The 18,798-nt window shown below is 36.1% G+C and overlaps 1 protein-coding gene across 4 annotated transcripts in view; it reads right to left on the reverse strand.

The window, feature by feature from the left end:
- Positions 1 to 18,798, reverse strand: part of LOC144967930 (serine/threonine-protein kinase unc-51-like) — a 45,788-nt gene that overhangs the window by 16,450 nt on the left and 10,540 nt on the right. For 3 of the 4 annotated variants that reach the window (XM_078905716.1, XM_078905718.1, XM_078905717.1), the window contains exons 6-20: positions 9,792 to 9,824; positions 9,077 to 9,113; positions 8,486 to 8,536; positions 7,898 to 8,020; positions 7,106 to 7,179; positions 6,608 to 6,768; positions 5,514 to 5,596; positions 5,297 to 5,344; positions 4,809 to 4,936; positions 4,008 to 4,154; positions 3,746 to 3,785; positions 3,202 to 3,265; positions 2,354 to 2,771; positions 1,975 to 2,074; positions 126 to 245 (exon numbers count right to left, since the gene is read on the reverse strand). In XM_078905716.1, coding sequence (XP_078761842.1) covers positions 126 to 245; positions 1,975 to 2,074; positions 2,354 to 2,771; positions 3,202 to 3,265; positions 3,746 to 3,785; positions 4,008 to 4,154; positions 4,809 to 4,936; positions 5,297 to 5,344; positions 5,514 to 5,596; positions 6,608 to 6,768; positions 7,106 to 7,179; positions 7,898 to 8,020; positions 8,486 to 8,536; positions 9,077 to 9,113; positions 9,792 to 9,824 — 1,627 coding nt within the window. The remainder of the gene's footprint in view (positions 1 to 125; positions 246 to 1,974; positions 2,075 to 2,353; positions 2,772 to 3,201; positions 3,266 to 3,745; positions 3,786 to 4,007; positions 4,155 to 4,808; positions 4,937 to 5,296; positions 5,345 to 5,513; positions 5,597 to 6,607; positions 6,769 to 7,105; positions 7,180 to 7,897; positions 8,021 to 8,485; positions 8,537 to 9,076; positions 9,114 to 9,791; positions 9,825 to 18,798) is intronic. The other variant, XM_078905719.1, reaches the window with a different exon arrangement.

Here is an 18,798-nt window from a genome sequence, read left to right on the forward strand (position 1 = left end):
AAATGGTGAATATCTGATACAATCTTGGTTACACTGACAAGAAATTAAAAAAAAACAACCAAAAAAAACACAAAATTTCAAACTCCATATATCTACAATCAATTCTGATAACATCAATAACTTACAAGCTCTTCGGTGGGGAGAACCCTGAGTATTGGTGGTGTAAGGTGGAGGGGTGACTACACTGGATCTCTTCCATGAGGGGCCACTGCCAGCATTGGGTGGGGTGCCCACGCAAAATTGGACTGGATATGTGATAGAACATAATGTGGATGGAGGAGAGAGGGGGAGAGAGAGAAAACAGGGACATGGGATGTGAGAGGAAGGAATGAGGATGGTGTGAAAATTGTCAAGCAAAATGTAAAGAGTGAATAAGTCATTTATAATCTTTAAAAATTGTTCAACAGGTCTGCTAAATGTAGCAAATAATAGATCTATATATTTTGTAAAAAAAAAAATTGTAGTTCAGTAAAAAAAGAAAAAAAGTATCAATTCCAAATGTATGGTGTCTACCCTTATTTATATGAATAATTGCCTTGAAATGCGTTAGAGCTGATGCAATGATGTTCACAGACATGTAAATGCTGGAAAACAGAAAAGACGGAAGTTTTTGGAATCTCAATTTTTTTTTTTTTCACCATTCTCAATAGCTTTTAAGCCAACAGAACGATCAACAAAATCTACTACCATTTTGTAATTGAGACAAACGAAATTTCAAGATGTCAGGGATGAATCCCAAAACCAGAAGTCAACCTTAAAAATGTAAACATGAAGGTCATTTTCCGGTAAATTTGACTTCATACGATGGCAATTTGATTTATCCGAATATAATTAAGATAACAAGGTCATGGTCAGAGAAAACGACAAGTTGAGCCTTTATAGAAACCTAAAAAATAGCAGAGACATTCTTTGATAAATAGGCTTAACATGTTTGTGGGAAGCTAACAAATGTGATGTTTGCACATTGACGATGTTTCACTGAGTAGAAAGATGAAGGCCAGGTTGCTGCACTAAAATAGCAGTTTGATTAATATTTTTAAAGGAGGGAGATCTAAAAAAAATTGAAGGTTTGGATTATATCTGTTTATCTGGTATATTGTATGTTGAGGTTGTATTGTTGTTAATATGTGACAGGATTTCCAATTGCTATTCATGATAATCCGATTTGCATGTCTATAAATTCTCAATGCATCAAAATAGAGGTATTAAATTGTGAAGGATTCAGTATATTACTGCAAGTTTCCTGGGCCTACCACATGCAACAAACATGAATTTTTGGGTTTTTAAAAAAATTCAGAACATTTGATTTTCACAAAAATATATGTATATAGTTTTTTTAAATTTAATCCATTTTCCAATAAATCGCAACTTTGAGTTGTTCAAATTAGAAAGCTTTTTTACCTTCATACATTATCAGATTCTCATCAGATCAACCGTTCTGTGCTAAAGTCTGCTTTAAATCATTTTTATTAAAAAGGTGTTTGAGAAATGATATCTTTTTCATAAACAAAACCATATAGAATTGAAAAAAAAATTGTCTTTTATTTGTCTTCAAGTGGTTGTTGACCTGATGAACTCCGACAAAAATCTGGTTGACTTGAGTAAAAAAAATCTCTTTATACGTGGCTGTTTGATTATAAAGTCTCAAAAAAAACATCTATAAAAAAGCGAACTAATTTACCAAATTTCCTCCTAAAATTTTGTTCAAAAACTAAAAGAGATAAATATTTCCATTTAGCTAAATTTGACATATTAAAATTCTATATAAAAGCCAATTTTTAACTAAAATTGGTTGACCTTGGAAAAATACAAAGTATATTAATCATGAATGGTCTATATAAATCATTCATTTAATGGATTTCATTGGTCAAATTGAAAATGGGTAAATTGCTTAGCTTGGCAAAGCTGGATGATAGCAAGCCAAGGAGGGATGGCATAGCTAGGATATTTCTTAAGCAAGAAGTGAAATCTCACCTGCTGGAGGTGAGAAAGATCCAGCGTCAACAGGGTCCACACCGGACAGGCGATGCTCAGAGTGACGACGAGCCACAATTCTTTCACCAGTCTCATTTTCCTAATAGAATGAGGGAGAGAATGATAAAAATGTAATGATTGTTTTTAAACAAAAGGAGTGAACTACTCCTGATACGTTTCAACCAGTGGATAGTTTTCAATGCAACAACATCTTTCTGGTGTAGTTGGTGAATATTATTAACATGGGTATTCTTCAGTATTCTATTCATTTTCATACATATTTGCTCAAATTATGAAAGAAACAGAAACATGCCTAAAAGAACGTTTAGCAAACGTTGAAAAAAATTTATAAAGTTAAAAATTATTCTTCTGTTCTCACCATTTTAACATCATTTGGTGATTTTATTTTCCTCCTTATAGGCACAGGACTCTCTCCCCCTCCAGCCGCATCTCCAACCTCAACCACACCCTGCCTGCCACCTTTGACATCAAATGATGACACACCCCTGCCTGTGGCAGCCGATGTAGTAGGGGTGGTAGTAGAAGCTGGCACGGTGATTGGTTGTGACTGTGAGGGGGTGGGGCTTACATCCATGGGCAATGTGACGGGACGACCAGGACTGGTTGCTTGTGGACGGAGGATTTCCTCCTTACTAAGCGTCTTTTTTATACCGGTAGGTTTAGTGTTGCCACTTAAGTTATTGTCTTTGTTGTTATTGAATAAAGCACCCTCTCCTGGCCGAATTTGGATGGCCTTTGGCGACCGATGAGGGGAGGTAATGGAGGCAATGATGCTTCTGTGGAAAAAATGTATGTATTGATTATTGTCATATACTGTTTAGGACATGAAATACTAACCAGCACAAACATAACCACTTTGTACAAAAGATTGGCAAGCCTTGTAAAAATAACTGTAGGTCAAAACAAAATGAAGCCAAATCAAATACAAATCAGGCAATAAGGACATCAAACCTTTATTATTTCTCCATCTAATGTTGAAGGTAATCTTTGCTAGGTAAGAATCTCAAAAGAAAATCGTTATAGTAAGGGACCAATCCAGTTTTTTGTTACTGCTGTTACCATGAACCAATGGGAATAAGATAAAAAAGAGTGTATACTTCACATCACATGATTAGCTTTCCCAATGGGCCATACACCAAAAAAACAAATGTCGTGTCACAGAAATCGACCATTGCCAAAAATGATTATAACTCCAGATCAACTCACCCGAAAGATCCGATTTCTTCTTCAGCCAAAGGAGCTTTGACAACACCAGCGTGTGTGATTCCATCTAGAAAAGGCAAAATAAATAAGGATAACTATTGGCCGTTGGCATCTATTACATAACATGTGATCCACCACACAAATCTGTTGCTTAACATAGAATTGAAAATCTAGGCTATAAAACTTAGTTCAACTAGAATACTTTTAAAGAGGACAATAAACACAGTCTTTTTTAAAAAATAAACACCAAAAAAAAAAAACCCAACAAAAAAACACAATCAATCAAATTTTTATCTTTCTGAACATTCTGACTATAACACAATTTTCAGCACCTGTTATATCCTCACAAATTGAAGGATGAGGAGGAGAGGAGAAGGGTTACATATTGTCTTAACTTCATTAGCAATATCTATGACTATTTGAAACTAAGATGTTCCATCGATTTCTTTTAACACAAATGGACATATTACGTTGTATGGCTTTACCAACAGATTTTTAATACTACAATAACAAAGCTACTATAAAGCAAGAGTGGTTGTTTCCTTACCCGATTCATTGCCAATGTGTTCTGGCACCATGACAAAATCCTGGAATAAAAAAAAAAAATCAAAGATATATAAAGATATGCATGGTGCAATGACATAATGTGCTACCACATTATCTCGTTCATCTATAGTGTTTCATTCATCCTGTTTTGTTGATAAAGGGGAAACCCGAAACATTCATTTGATCTGTTTTTGTAATCAAATTGAAGCTTACATTCAATTTCACATTTTTATTTATTGCTAAATTCCATAAGACATTTTTACCTCCGGTGTAGATCTCCCTGTGGCAGTTGGTCTGACATCTTCCTTCTCCACTTTAGTAAAACCAGCTACTGCTGTCAAGGTACTCGTCATCTCTTCCTCTTTGGCAGCTTGGGCTGCTGCTGCGGCTGCAGCGGCTGCTACAACCTGCTGAGACAGGGAATGTCGTCAATAAATATTAGGGCAATTCAGTTATTTATTTTATCAAAATATGTAAAAACAATATGATTCCGTGAATTTGTTTCATGACAAAAATTACAAAGATGTGTTGAATCAGCTGTGTTACCTTAAGATTCTTTAAGACAAAAAATGTAAATGAGTAAATAACTGATAGACAAACTCCCAGAAATAATTATAAGCATATACGTATATCTTGTCTGTCAGATAAATTAAATATAACATATAAATTTCTTTTTGATTCAATTTATGTGCCATTTTATGCGATTAGCCTTATTCACAACTTTCAAAAATCAAAAAAGTAAAATATTTAGCCCTTCAACAATGACTTCTTAAAACCCAAATATATTAAAAATCATATCTATAACCAAAGACTTAACTTCTTTCATAAAAGAAATAACAATGATGAAACTTGGGCGCAAATTTCTGTTACTACTATTCAGTGAAAACTGAAAGATAAGTAAAGGTGAAACCAATCTCTCCTTGCAAAGAAATTATTTTTCTCTATTGGATAGTTAAATTATTATCATAGCATATATAATTCAACCATTAACAAATTTGCTAACTTGAAACACTAATGATCTTTAAATAATGAGCTGAATATTAAAATAAAAAGATCAAACTTACCTTTGGAGACCTGGCAGGGGACATTTTACTTTTATTCCTTGGGGAAGCCCTTGGGGATCTTCCTGGTGTGGAGGATTCTGACGAGGAGCTGGATCGACGTCTGGGGACTGATACGGGTTTGGAGACCACTGGAATGTATATAAATACAACACCGTTTATATTTTGACTAATGCTCTGTCATGAACCATCTCAAATGATCTTGTTTTCATTTTTTTTATTATGAATGTTTTATCATACTAAAATAATTGTATAAAATATGAAAAATTTTATCTATTGAAAGCCTAAAGTGGTGAATCTTCTTTAAAACTTATAAGATGAAAACACGTAATTACAATCCATTTACTTCTATTAAAAAAAATATTTTGAGTGATAGGTCAGGACAGGGAGATAGTAATGTTACTCTGTTACCAACAATAAATTATAAAAATGTTGAATTTGATTAGGATTAACAGATTTTACCCATTTAAATAACAATGACAAGCTCTCACCTTTAGCAGGGCCCGTCTTCTTCAAAAACGGATGGTTGAAAAACTCGCCTGCAGAAACATAGACACAAGTCAGTACAAGAATTCAAGAACATAATAACTGTAGTACTTGATGGAAAAATATTTGAAATTGTTGAAATATCAAATCTAAAGAAAAAAAGAAAAAAAATTACATATTATAACATATTACACACTTATTTTAAAATTTCAAACCCCTTACCAAAGTCAATTCTCTCCTCTGCATCTCTCTTCAACATTCTCATCAACAAATCCCTGAGTTCTGGTGAGGTGCTGAGTGGGATACTGGGGGTGGAAAATATTAGGAGACAGCTCAAATAAGAGACAAGCATAACACACAGATAGATTAATGTGATCTGTTTAAAGCCTTCAATAGCAAGACTTAAAACTTCCTTTTAAAAAATACAATTTCAAATTGAACTATAAAACCTATCAGACCTGCCACAGATCACAGTCGCGATTATCTTCGATACACAGAGTTGTGACTTAATGATAAGACAAGAAGACAGAAGACCGAAAAAAAATTTATTTTAAAATTCTGTCTATTCTTAGGGTAAAAAGTTCAAGGCAAAAATAAAAATGTGTATCTTTATCAGATATCTCATTTTCTTGATTCCAACCTATTCACAATTAATTTTCAAAAAGTTTTGCGCAACAGGAACACATCATAATTTGCTGATCAACAAAAAACACTGTCTCTAATTATTTTCAATGTATTTAACGACTTCATAACTCGGCTCCCCTTGTACATAGAGAGGGCTTGTCTGTTCAATCAAATAAATATGGCATGAAGAGTGAATCGGCCATTACAAAACAATTATTTTGTGTATAAAATACTGGCTATAAGTTGCAAAAATACTTTTTAAATATTGTTCTTTACTACCAAAACCTTTCCTTATCACTGTGCTTTTTCAAATTTTATTTCCAGATAAAACAGTGACAAAACAGAATTTTCAATCATTTCAAAAATGATGACCTGTACAATTCTATGAAACTGAAGAAACAAAGTGTAAATATGGGTATCTTGCTCAATTCAATAAGTAGGCAACCATCTTATCTAAGCATCAAAAGCCATTTTAAGAATAAAGCATAACAGTTTGAAAGATTTAATAATCAAGGGGCAGACGTAGAGAGAAGAGCCAATGGGTGACAAGATTTCAAAGGATTCAGTCACTTGGAATGACGAATTTGATAAAAGGCACTCAACCAGTGGGCATTTTTGTATAGTCCACTGTAGTTTACACATCTACAAAAGCTAGTGTCTAACATCAATTATTATATATTATATATCCTTACTTGGGCTTGAGTCCAGGACTTTTCTCGTATTTCTTCTTTAACTCCTGTGGATTGGATGCCTGAAAGGGAGCCCTGCCAGTGAGACACTGAAACAGAATTGTACCGATACTCCACAGATCTGCTTTGGCGCAGTATTTCACTGACATGATTACTTCAGGAGCCTGGATGGGAAAATAGAAATCGTTTATTGTGAGTCTCATCAATACGAGGTTGGAACATTTCGAAAAAATTCTTCTATTTTATCAAATGGTGACATGAGTTTGAATGACTAAATGCTATTCATATAAAATAATCATCTGTTGATGATAATGATGATGATGATTACTATTATTATTATTATTATTATTATTATTATCATTAGTGTTATTATTTTTCATTATCATCATCATCACCACCATCACGCTGCCACTTCCCCTTGTCGATGTCATAATTTTTAATCATTACTTTGTGGTTGTTATCGACAACTACATCGTCGTAGATAACTACTTCATCACCTACCATATACATAGGAGACCCACACAGAGTGGTGGCCATCTCAGCACCAATGATGAACCTGGCAAATCCAAAATCAGCTGGGGAAAGAAAGCAGTGATTACAAAACGTGATTATAATATTTTAATAAGATCTCACATAACATCTAGAGTAAAATGAATCTAAATCTATGTCAAAGGCATATATCAAAGACGTAAGCGTTACTGGTGAAAATATCCTAGATCAACGACAAAATCCTGTACATTGACATATTCCTTACCTACTCACTTTCACTAAGAATTAAAGAGACCAAGCTACTCAATACACTGGAATCCTGATAAGTCAACACACTCGGACCAGAAAAACTGGTTGAATTTATTGATTATCAATGGAACACAGTAAGAAAAAGAACAGAAAATTAGGGACCGATAAGAGGTGTTGACTTTCAAGCAGAAGTCTTCTTAAAAAGTGATGACTCTATGCGATTCCACTATTTACGGATTCAATTTCCCCTATTTCCTAACAATATAAACAGACCTAAATCTAGATAAATTACCTCCAAATTTGGTCAAACAAAAAAGAAAGAAAGAAAGAAAAAGTGATTTGTAAATTCAGAGATTCAATATGAAGGATAGGGCTAGAAGTTGTAATGGTATAAATGTTTTGAACTGACAGAAGTCTTAATTCAAATAATAGCTATATATGCTGAAAGTAGTAAATTTGAAGTATAGCCTATCATTATTTGAATAAAAAGAAAAAAAAGTTTTTGAAAAAGTGAAAGAACTTAATTAATTCTAAGTTCTGTTGTGATTGACGTACCAATCTTTAAATGCATTTCCGATGGGTGGGGGTATTTGGGTCCCTCATAACACAACAAGATATTCTGTGGTTTCAAGTCTCTATGGACAATGCCTTTCTGTTGCAGAGCTTTCATCGCTTCCGCTGGAGAAACAAATAAAAAAATGGCAATGAAACACCAAATCCATTACCTTAACCCTTAAAATCACAATGTATCAGCAATGAACATGGGATCTAAATAAATGAATACCAATTCCTATTTGTATTTCTACTCCCTTAGTGATATCAGAAAGACTTGATATAAATGAAACCTTACCTGTGAAGAGTTAATTGGTTAACCTCATACGTACAGCAGAGATATTCTTTTTTTTTTCCCCCAACAACAAAGAATACTGGAATGACACTAAAGACCAAATACTGGACAGATCTCAATTTCATCAATTTTGTATAAAAACCATTTAACATATAACTTTAAAATGATTGAATGTATTTTAAAAAATCAAAAATATACCAATGTAATATGGAAAGTTTTGTACATTATAATAAAATATGACTGTAAAGACACGGTATGCCTCTTCACCAAATGTGTGAAAAGTGGACAATCCTTACCAATCTGTTTGACGTAGGCACATAGTGTGTCCTCACTGAGGGTACCATTACCTGGATGAAGGAAAAAGAAGACACAATAGAGATGCCAGTTATTAGATTTAAGTTAGAGATACCACCTCAACAGGTTAAACAGAACATCCATAAAACTTATATTGTCATCAAACAAAGTATCAAAGTGAATAAATAAGGGGCAGGCATTGGTGAACACAATAAAAATAGGAATCTGAAAAGCATTAAGACAAGCAGCAATACGAGAATAATTTTATTAAAGGTTCAATCTCCTGCTGAATTATAAACTTTTGGGTGTATTTATCCTTGGTTGTGCACCACACCCCATAATCTATTAAGTGATTTAAAAAGTAAACTAATCCTGATGAAGGCAAACTGATCATTGATACAGCAAGATATAGTGAGTACTAATCTTCTCACAAAATCAGATTTTTTTTTAAAACAATAGAATGGAAAAAGGTCTATCCTATAACTGTCCTTGATTGCAAACATTGTAAAAAGACTAAAGTGCCAGTGAGCTTATTAATAGATTTTCTCATTCTATTGGGAAACATCAAATAGTAAGGAAGTGAAAATACTCACGGTGTAGACAGTCTGCCAGATCTCCCCCATTACAATACTGGAATGGAACAGAGAAGGTGGTGGAGTTGATAGATAGGCAATGGTATCATTGAACAATATTTAGGACACACAAAAATGCCCACACACACACACCCACACACACACACACACACAAACACGGGCGCAGACACATACATAGAAAATATATCATATATTTCCAGGGAAACAGAGGGAGAGTGAGGAGGAGAGAGAGAGAGAGAGAGAGAGAGAGAGAGAGAGAGAGAGAGAGAGAGAGAGAGAGAGAGAGAGAGAGAGAGAGATAGGGACACAAGCACAAGCTTACACATTACACACAAATACACAAGGGAGATTGTGGTGGTGGTGGGGGTAGGGGGGTAGGGGGGGGGGGCGTTGTATGCCGTTCGATTTGTACCAAGAGGGTACAAAATTTGATTACCCTAATTGTGCTGTGTAACCTTGAGAAAGTCACAAGGCCTATCTCACTTAGCGGCACTGCATTACGACTGGCGCCTAGATTATTTCAGTTTTTCCCTGAAGAAACAACCCCCCCTAGGTGATAAGTAAAGGGAATCTTAATGTTATGCGCTTTTATTTAGGGGAAAGAGTTGGGCATGGGAAAGAAGGAGGGAGAGAGAGAGAGAGAGAGAGAGAGAGAGAGAGAGAGAGAGAGAGAGAGAGAGAGAGAGAGAGAGAGAGAGAGAATATAAATACATACCTCCATGACCAGACAGACCTCATCTTTAAGTTCCTGTTTTTAAAAAAAGGAGAAAAAAATAGAAAGACATAATTAAAATGAATCAAAATGTACAGAGCAATCCACACTTCAGACATTTTAAAATTATCGTTATTCCAGAGTACGACAGTTTACTGTGTATTCTGTAACAAGGTAAAGCTCAACGAAATAGATTTATAACGGATTAAAGCCATTTTGAGTGTGCTCGCTGATAGCAGAACTGCCACAGTCAACAATCAAAGAATCTGATTTGGGAGGGGGGGGGGGGATCTTTAGTAACTAAAGTGCATTATTTTTATTCTTAAAATTATATGAATTGAACCTTTAAAATGTGTTAGAATTAATACAGTGCAGTTCGGTATAATCATAAATCTATTTCTGAGCAAAAACACATTTTCTTTAAATCATTAAATATCTTTTTCTCCTAAAAAAAATTGAAGAAAAAAGAAATCCGAATTGGCCTACAAAAATAAAACTGATCATCTACCAATTAAAAATGTATAAGATGCAGATTTGTGATAGACAGACACACACCTGCATTGTAAGACATTGTAAGAGTTCTAGTGACAAAAAATGAAAGAGGAGAAAAATTTTTGAATGATTGTAAGTCCCATTTTTATAAAACTAGCCTCAATTTTAGAGCAATTGAGACGATAAACTATAATTGATAATAAGACTCTAGCTAACATCTGGAGAGTGGGAAACTGCACCGGTTTATTTCACCACACCAACCTTCTCCCTTCCGGTTAATTGAGGGATATGTTTGGGTTTTTTAAAGAAGACTTTCCCCTTTGATTCCAAATATCGCGGATTTCCGTGGATCCGATAAAACCAAAAGCACCCCCCCCCTCTCTCTCTCTCTCTCTCTCTCTCTCTCTCTCTCTCTCTCTCTCTCTCTCTCTCTCTGTGTGTGTGTGTGGGTGTGTATGTGTGTGTCGCGCGCGCTGCTATTATCTGCATGGTTTAGTGGTCATACACACATTATAATTCCTATTGTTTTCATTTCAATAAACAAAAACAAAAACAAAACAAAACAAAAACAAAACAAAACAAAACAAAAACAAAAACAAAAACAAAACAAACAACAACAAAAAAAAGGCTGTGAAACACGCATGCCAAACTGTTGAGTCAATCATGAATAAATTTTTGGCAGAAAACGGTGAGTGCAATTTTCATTGTTTGTATTCGAAACAGCGCGTTCGAAAACGAAGGCTGGTTGTTTTGACTGACATACTTGAATCTCATCATGCTGGCTAACAATGAAATAACATAACATAATAATATTGTTAATTGCGATAATGACTAAATCCGAAATATAATTACACGCTTCAAACACCGGCATCAACCCCTCTCTATTTTAAGGTTGTAATTTGAATATCCTTTTCTTACAAAATCATGTCTGTTCTTAATCCTAATAATATTTCGTCCCACTAAAATACGTCTTATGAAATGTTGCTATGACCTGTCCTTGAACTTCGCCGCATGTTTACGAGTAAACAATCAAGACCCGTCCACCACAACCGTGACAACACACTTAATAGGGTAGAAAATAAATAGACGTTAACGAAATTTATATTGTTAAGTGAAACGTAGCACACTTCGTGTTTCGTGTTTCGAGTCTGATAACGGAACGCGTCGGTTTATATTGTTGTGCGTAGTTTAACAGTTGGCAACGACTTTATATTACCAAAACAATTTTGGGTGACACCAATCAACGCTCTCAACCAAACCACTCACTGCACACAACATTGCATCATGCTGCATACCGACAAGCCGTTTCAACAGTAACACACAAACCAACCAATCACACGTCGATAAAGTCATAACAAAAGGGGTTATGACCTCGACAATTTCAAAATATAAACATTGAATCAGCTGACACAAGAGAGACGATAAACTTGCACAGAAACATGTACGCCAGATGTATGTATGTGTGTGTGTGTGTGTGTGTGTGTGTGTGTGTGTGTGTGTTTATGTAAACGATAAAACTGTGACTAAGGTCCATTGGTTTCAAGTAAAATGCGATTGGTAGGTAATGGTGTACACTGGTGTACATACATATCAAATTAAGCATTAAAATACTCTTCCCGCGTTCAAAATCCATGTCTCTCAGACGGTATTGCAGCAACTGAAGTATTGCTGCAAAGATTATTCTAGTTTCACTCGTGAAAGACTGATAACCCTTGATTATAGGAGTTACTTTCCCACTATTTTCTACTTCAATAATTTGTTTATTTGTTTTGCCAGCCAGAAAGATGAATAACTTTACTCACATTTTCTGTAACAGAATATACGCATGCGGTTAACTTTACACATAAATTTGCGATAAAGTTACAATTATTTTTCATTGCGTCGTCGGCCATATTGGTGAGCATTAAATTTGATCTACTTATCTATTGATACACTGCTGTCAATTGCAGTTTTTAGCCAGCCAGAGAAGTGACCACTTCTAACCTCATTCTCTTTAACAGACCATAAACTATAGGCATTTGAGCATCCATATTGGTTTAAGTGACGGTTATAAAGACCGATGTGTTTGTTATTGTTTGACCAGCATCAAATGATGAGTGTTTTGACTGAACCTCATTATCTATTAATATTGTTGTGACTCACTGCTTCGAAAAGAAACACTCAATCTATTCATAATGTATTGATTATACAGTTAATTGTCACCACTTCGGTGCTTTTGGCCGCAACTCCTCATCACCAGCCCGTGTGGCATGTTGCGACAGCCTTCATCAAAACAACATTAACAGCTGAAGCGATAAATTTCGTTTTTTTATCTTTTCGTCAGAACATCAGCAGCAGGTGTAATGGTGAATTTAAAATGCTAAACAAGACATATGATGTAGGCCACGGTGTCCAAATAACAAGATCACGCCATCTATGTTTACCAGCGACATCTATATGAAGTCCTAGATGTTTACCCATTGCAGGCTGGATTTGATTTTATTCTCCTTACGTCAGCTGTGCTGTTCTCAAACGTTTCTGAAATTCAATTAGCAGCCCCCTATGACATGTCGGACCGTTGTGCGGTCCCCAACTTAAAACTTTTGATAGATCAGTAGATGCAATGTGCATATACATCCCTCTGCTCTTCAGTTTCAGAAGGTGTTGATTTCATTCAAAAGTTATCGATTTATGTAACAATGTGGATTTGTCTGGAAATTACTACCTATCACGTGTCTTTAAATAATTTATCAATAGTGAAATTGACCAACCTTTTTGCCCCCCCCCCCCCCCACCACGTAAAAAAAAGCTTCCGAGAACCACTTCCTTACATTACATCATAAATTATTTTTTTTCACGATGAGAGCAGTAACCTCCACACGACTCAAGCATCAATGAAACCTAAGTTTACTGTTACTTCTCTTTTCGTAAAACGATTCTATCTGAAAAAATTACCATTAAGGGAAATTCTTATCAAAAAGAAATTCAGTCTCGCTTATGTTAAAGGGTTAATATTTTCTACGACGTAATCAGCTGACACATATTATTTGAAACACTATCGGCGAACAGTTCGACAGGTAAAGATTAAATAGATGACCCAGGGTGACCAACATATCATTATGATATAATTCAACTTGGCCACAATCCAGGTGAACTTGGTGACCGTGAAAGTGTTCAAGGAGGAGCGGACACATTTACATAATATTAATATTATATTTAGAGTCGGGTTTTTGATTGCTAACTCTTTTAAATCATTGAAACGACTTTGAAAGTCAAAATGCAAAACGATACAAAGGACATTAGATCAATTTAGAGCTCGGTGTCTGCACCATTATTGGGTAAAAGAGAGAGAGAAAGAGAGAGAGAGAGAGAGAGAGAGAGAGAGAGAGAGAGAGAGTGTGTGTGTGTGTGTGTGTGTGCGCGCGCGTTTATAGATAGAATGAAGTTGACGTCACTCAAGTCTTTGTTATTGTTTTGGCCACCCGCGTTTATGAGTAGTTCTCACTAAACTGTATTAACCAGACTATAAAAGTTCATGGTTACACAGAGTTTGTGTTGGTCCGTTATACTTCCGGATGGCAATGTTGTGAACTCCTTGGCCAAGCGCATTCTATCTATAGATAGTTCGAAGTTGACGTCACTCAGGTCTTTGTTATTGTTTTTTGCCATCCACGTTTATGAGTAATTCTCACTAAAATGTATTAACCTGACAACAAATGATCATTGTTACACACAGCTTTGTGTGTTGGTCCGTTATACTTCCGGATGGCAATGTTGTGAACTCCTTAGCCAAGCGCATACTATCTATAAACGTTTAAGGTTACACATAGTTTTGTGTGTTAGTCCGTAATACTTCCAATGTTCTTAGCCAAACGCACTCTCTATAGTGTATAGGTGCGCGCGCGCGTGTCTGAAACGTCCCATTGCCTCCTTGAACGACATTCTTGAAGACACTACTAACCCACGACCCCCCGACCATGGCCTAGTAGAAAGTACTCTAGTTACGTCATGCCCCCCCCCCCCCCCCCCCCCCCCCCCCCCCCCCCCCCCCCCGATTCATGAGAACAGCGATCAGTGACTCAAGCGAGACACAACAAACGAAGAAATAATGTAAACACCATTCTTATTTCGCTGCATGTATTTTGTTGTGTATTTTATTTCGTATAATATTGTATTTTTAACAGTCATAAGAGCGCTTCAATTGTATGAGCGCCTAGTGCGACTATGTGGTCTTGTGGTAATAATAATAATACATGACATTTGTAACGCGCATTTTCACCACTATGTGATGCTCAATGCGCTAATGGTATGACACTCGATTTCGGATCGGAATGTCTTGGGTTCGAGCCTCGCTCACATTCTCTCACCGTACTCAGGTGTAAAATGAATACCTGGCCGTCACCAGCGTTGTCTCTGTCCGAAAAACGTGTAATACCGCCGAACTAAGTGTTAAGTGTTGCTGTTGGCCAGGGGGCCTTTGTAAAGCGCTTTGAGCCACATTTAGTGGATATTGCGCTATATACGAGTAAAAGCTCAATTTAATTTAATTTTTGGACAACAAATTAAATCTAATTAGAAGGTTAAAGATTCAAACAGTCAAGGCACAATCCTAAAGACCCAAGTCTATCGCACCCGCACCAGAATAGGTTCCCTGGCCTGTCAAGAAGGGGTACAGGTAAACGGCTAAAAAGATAATACATGAAACAGGTGATAGAATGCATAGGAGAGAGAAAAACTATCATCTCCAACAGAAACATTCAACAGTCTCCCTCTCAGCTAAGGATCTTGTCCAGTCAAAATAAAACCATATCGAATCACTCTTGGACAAAATATAGAGAAATTGACACGGAATGATATAAGTTTCATCACGACTTGAACACTTTCGAGACATGTCTACCCTGTTTGTACATGTAATTGACCAAACAGTAACCTCTTGTTTCCTCAATCTTCTTCATGTAAACCGAATATGCAATCAGACACAATTTAGTGCTGATAAGCAATGATGTCTTATCATCTGATCATCACCATGATTGTTATTATTATTATTATTATTATTATTATTATTATTATTATTATTATTATTATTATTATTATTATTATTATTATTATTATTATTAACATCATCATTAATATTATTATTATAACCTTGCCCTCCTGATGGTGAAAGCGTGTCCTTGCCTAAATCAAAGCCCATTCCCAAAATCAACAACCTTGACTGAATAAAACTATTAACTATGCCGAGCCATTATAGCATTTATATTGTATAATATTGTAAGGCATTGCGAACCCACCGTGACCCCACATAAATTCTCGATTCGTTTCTACTTCAACTGCCCCCCCCCCCCCCTTTCCAAAAGAGTGAGAGAGAGAGAGACCCAGGGGGGGGGGGTGAGGGAGGGAGGGAGGGAGGGAGGGAGAGAGAGAGAGAGAGAGAGAGAGAGAGAGAGAGAGACCCAAGGGGGGGGGGAGGGAGAAAGAGAGAGAGATAGAGAGGGGGGAGGGAGGGAGAGAGAGAGAGAGAGAGAGAGAGAGACCCAAGGCAACATACATCTTTAACCTGGATGATTACCCACCTCCGTCTCCGAATTATTTAACACTATCCCAAAATACCCCATTGCGGAGTACTGCCAAGTTACCCCACCATGGCGAAATTCTTGTGTTAGAGCAATAATTAGTGTAGTAGACTACCATAATAGAAAATAGCTCCCAGCAACGAAAGCATGCGGGCAGAGCTGCCAACCCACAAAGCAAGAAAACAGGATAAGATTCTAGGCGGAAAACTGATATTAACTTTAAAATCATTAAAAAATGTATCTGAATCCAAGTCATAATTTTTTTAAAAAGAGAATTAAAGAAACTAAAAAAAGAAAAGCACACAGACTATTATTTTGAACATTTAAGAAATTGAAATATAAGTACGACTATGTGGTCTTGTGGTATGACACCCGCTTTCGGGTCGGAAGGTCCTGGTTTCGAGTCTCACTCGGCGCATAGTTGAGTCCTCACATATCACTGCACTCAGGACTCAGATGTAAAATGAGTGCATGGCGGTTAACAGCGTTGTCTCTGTCGGAAAAATAAAAATTGTAATATCGCCTAACATTCTGCATGTTACGTGTTGCTGTTGGTCAGGGACCCTTTGTTTAGTGGGCACTGTGCTATATAAACGCTCAAGTTTGATTTTATTAATTACATGGAATGATTCAAGAATCAACCTTGATCAATAGAATACTTCAAAAATAAAGGAATCGGAAGTCTTTCTTTTAAAATGAATCCAACAACAATAGGCTTTAAAACAACACAATGACTGACAATATCGAGAGAAAAATTGACTCAAACAACGAAACAATACAAACACAAGACGTCTCTGCCCCTGACCTTCGTCGGGAGACAGAGAAAACACCCAGTAAAATATGACTCCCCGATTAGTCATATTACCTGTGAATGTCAGCCTCACTAAATATCAGGGATTTTTTTTTTTTTTTTTACTTTCATTTAAAATCCGGGAAAATTCAGGTAAAAAAAATAAAAATAAAAATAAAAAAACCCCCCCAAAAAAACGGGAGTTGGCTTCCCTGAATTATGTACGTTTGAATAAAACACTAAAACTCGCGTATGCAAGTCAATTGTATTTGAAATGGAGACAAAGTAACCAACCTGAGTCGCATAATATACTTGCTTGCTTATCAACGACCAAAGGAAAGACAAAACTGCCGCCGCAAAAATTCACGGATGAAAAAAATAATATTATAGAGATGATAACATCAAATCTAGATATTATATGGCTTGAGATAGTTTTGGAGCATATACCCATCAAAAAAAAAAAAAAAAAAGGAAAAGAAAGAAAGATGTGGGGTAGTCAAAATACTACTACTCTATCTGTCCGTCGATCTCAAATGCATATATTTCTGCTGCTCAACTCCACTGCAGCTTTACCCGTCACCATTTAGCGAATTAGGCATTATGAAGAGCACTGAGCATGTTGAATCCGTGGAGATACGCTACATTAACGTTCATATTCAAATTACAAATTCTATGCAATAAGATATTTCTTTTCCAGTTAGTTTCTTTTACAATTAATTATCTGAAACAGTCTCAGCCACTTGAGATGCTTTCCAAACAGCAAACTAGCTTAGGGTTCAAACATATCTGATGAGAGAGAGAGAGAGAGAGAGAGAGAGAGAGAGAGAGAGAGAGAGAGAGAGAGAGAGAGAGAGAGAGAGAGAGAGAGAGAGAGTGAATTCATCTTCGCTGAAGTTTATAATGTACAGACTGAACTGTCCGACTATTTTTAAGGGTTTTACGGCGCTTGTAGCAGAATTAGGTCATTTCATCGCCAGTAAATATTAAGAAAAAGAGATAATCAAAATTTATAGAGTTACAATTAAAAGCACATGAAAGAAAGACAAAGGAGACCAACAGATATGGGAACAGGTGTAGAATCCAAAAGCACACTATCAGTTATCAGTGTACTTAGTTCACCGAAAAGTCTCATCCAGACAAAAGCAAAAGATCCCACTCCAATGTTTACAAATCATATGTCCAAAATAAAATATGTAGCAGTAAATATCAGACAGATGATTTACAAGGGGGAAAAAACATCATCTCACAAAACTATACCGATACATTTGACTGTTTCCCTACCAGCCAAGGTCTCCTGCCAGGGCCAAGACAAAACTAAATAATCTTATTCCCCGCCAAAGACAGAACGTAAGTTGGAAAATAGGTTAGGGGGGACAGAAGACACAGCAATTGACCTCCCTGTCTGCTCTAGGTCAAAAACTCCACATAGATACCTACTGAACCGTCAATGACAAACAGATAATACGCTACTCTCTAATGCGGACTCCACTTGAAAAATGTTACATAATAATACATCACACGTGATAGAGAAGTCAAAAGTAGCTTTGGTACAAAACCTAATTAGATCTAGCCGTCTAGACAATGGGATCATATTTACACACGAGTTAAACAGCCACTTCACTCTCTCACACACAAAACTTTCTTCATTTCTCTTTTCTTTTCCTCAGCCCATCTTCTTCTCCATTCTCCATCTCTTATTTTCTCAATCATTTCTTTGCCTGTCATTCTATTGGCCCACAATATTCTAGAAAAAAGGCGAGCCACGCCAGGCACTAGACTAAGATCACATCGTAAATATGAAGGGATTTTCCACGACTTGCAGTACCCGCTGATCTGTATATAAAATTATATTATCGTGTGTCAGGGTCATAATAATGTTACGACGACACGTACTTTATAACGAGGTCAGGTCTTCGATCACGTGATCAAAACATTGAATGGTGCGATGTTTAGTATGTCACTGGGTTACTCAACGTGAACCCACACATGGTTTTTACATCAAACCTTTACAGGCGGAAATGAATTTCTTAAAAATCTCTCGTTTGTTAAGTTTAGGCTTAACTCTCTCCCTATCAACTATTTTTTAGAATTTCCTCCGAAAATTCACTCCCATTCAACACAAGAATAGACTTTTCTTACTCAAAAAAGTAACAAATGAGCTCTACAACACAGTTGT

This window comes from Berghia stephanieae, chromosome 3, assembly GCF_034508935.2.
Source record: "Berghia stephanieae isolate SIO BIC M18660-M18661 chromosome 3, UCSD_Bste_1.3, whole genome shotgun sequence".
NCBI lineage: Eukaryota > Metazoa > Mollusca > Gastropoda > Nudibranchia > Aeolidiidae > Berghia > Berghia stephanieae.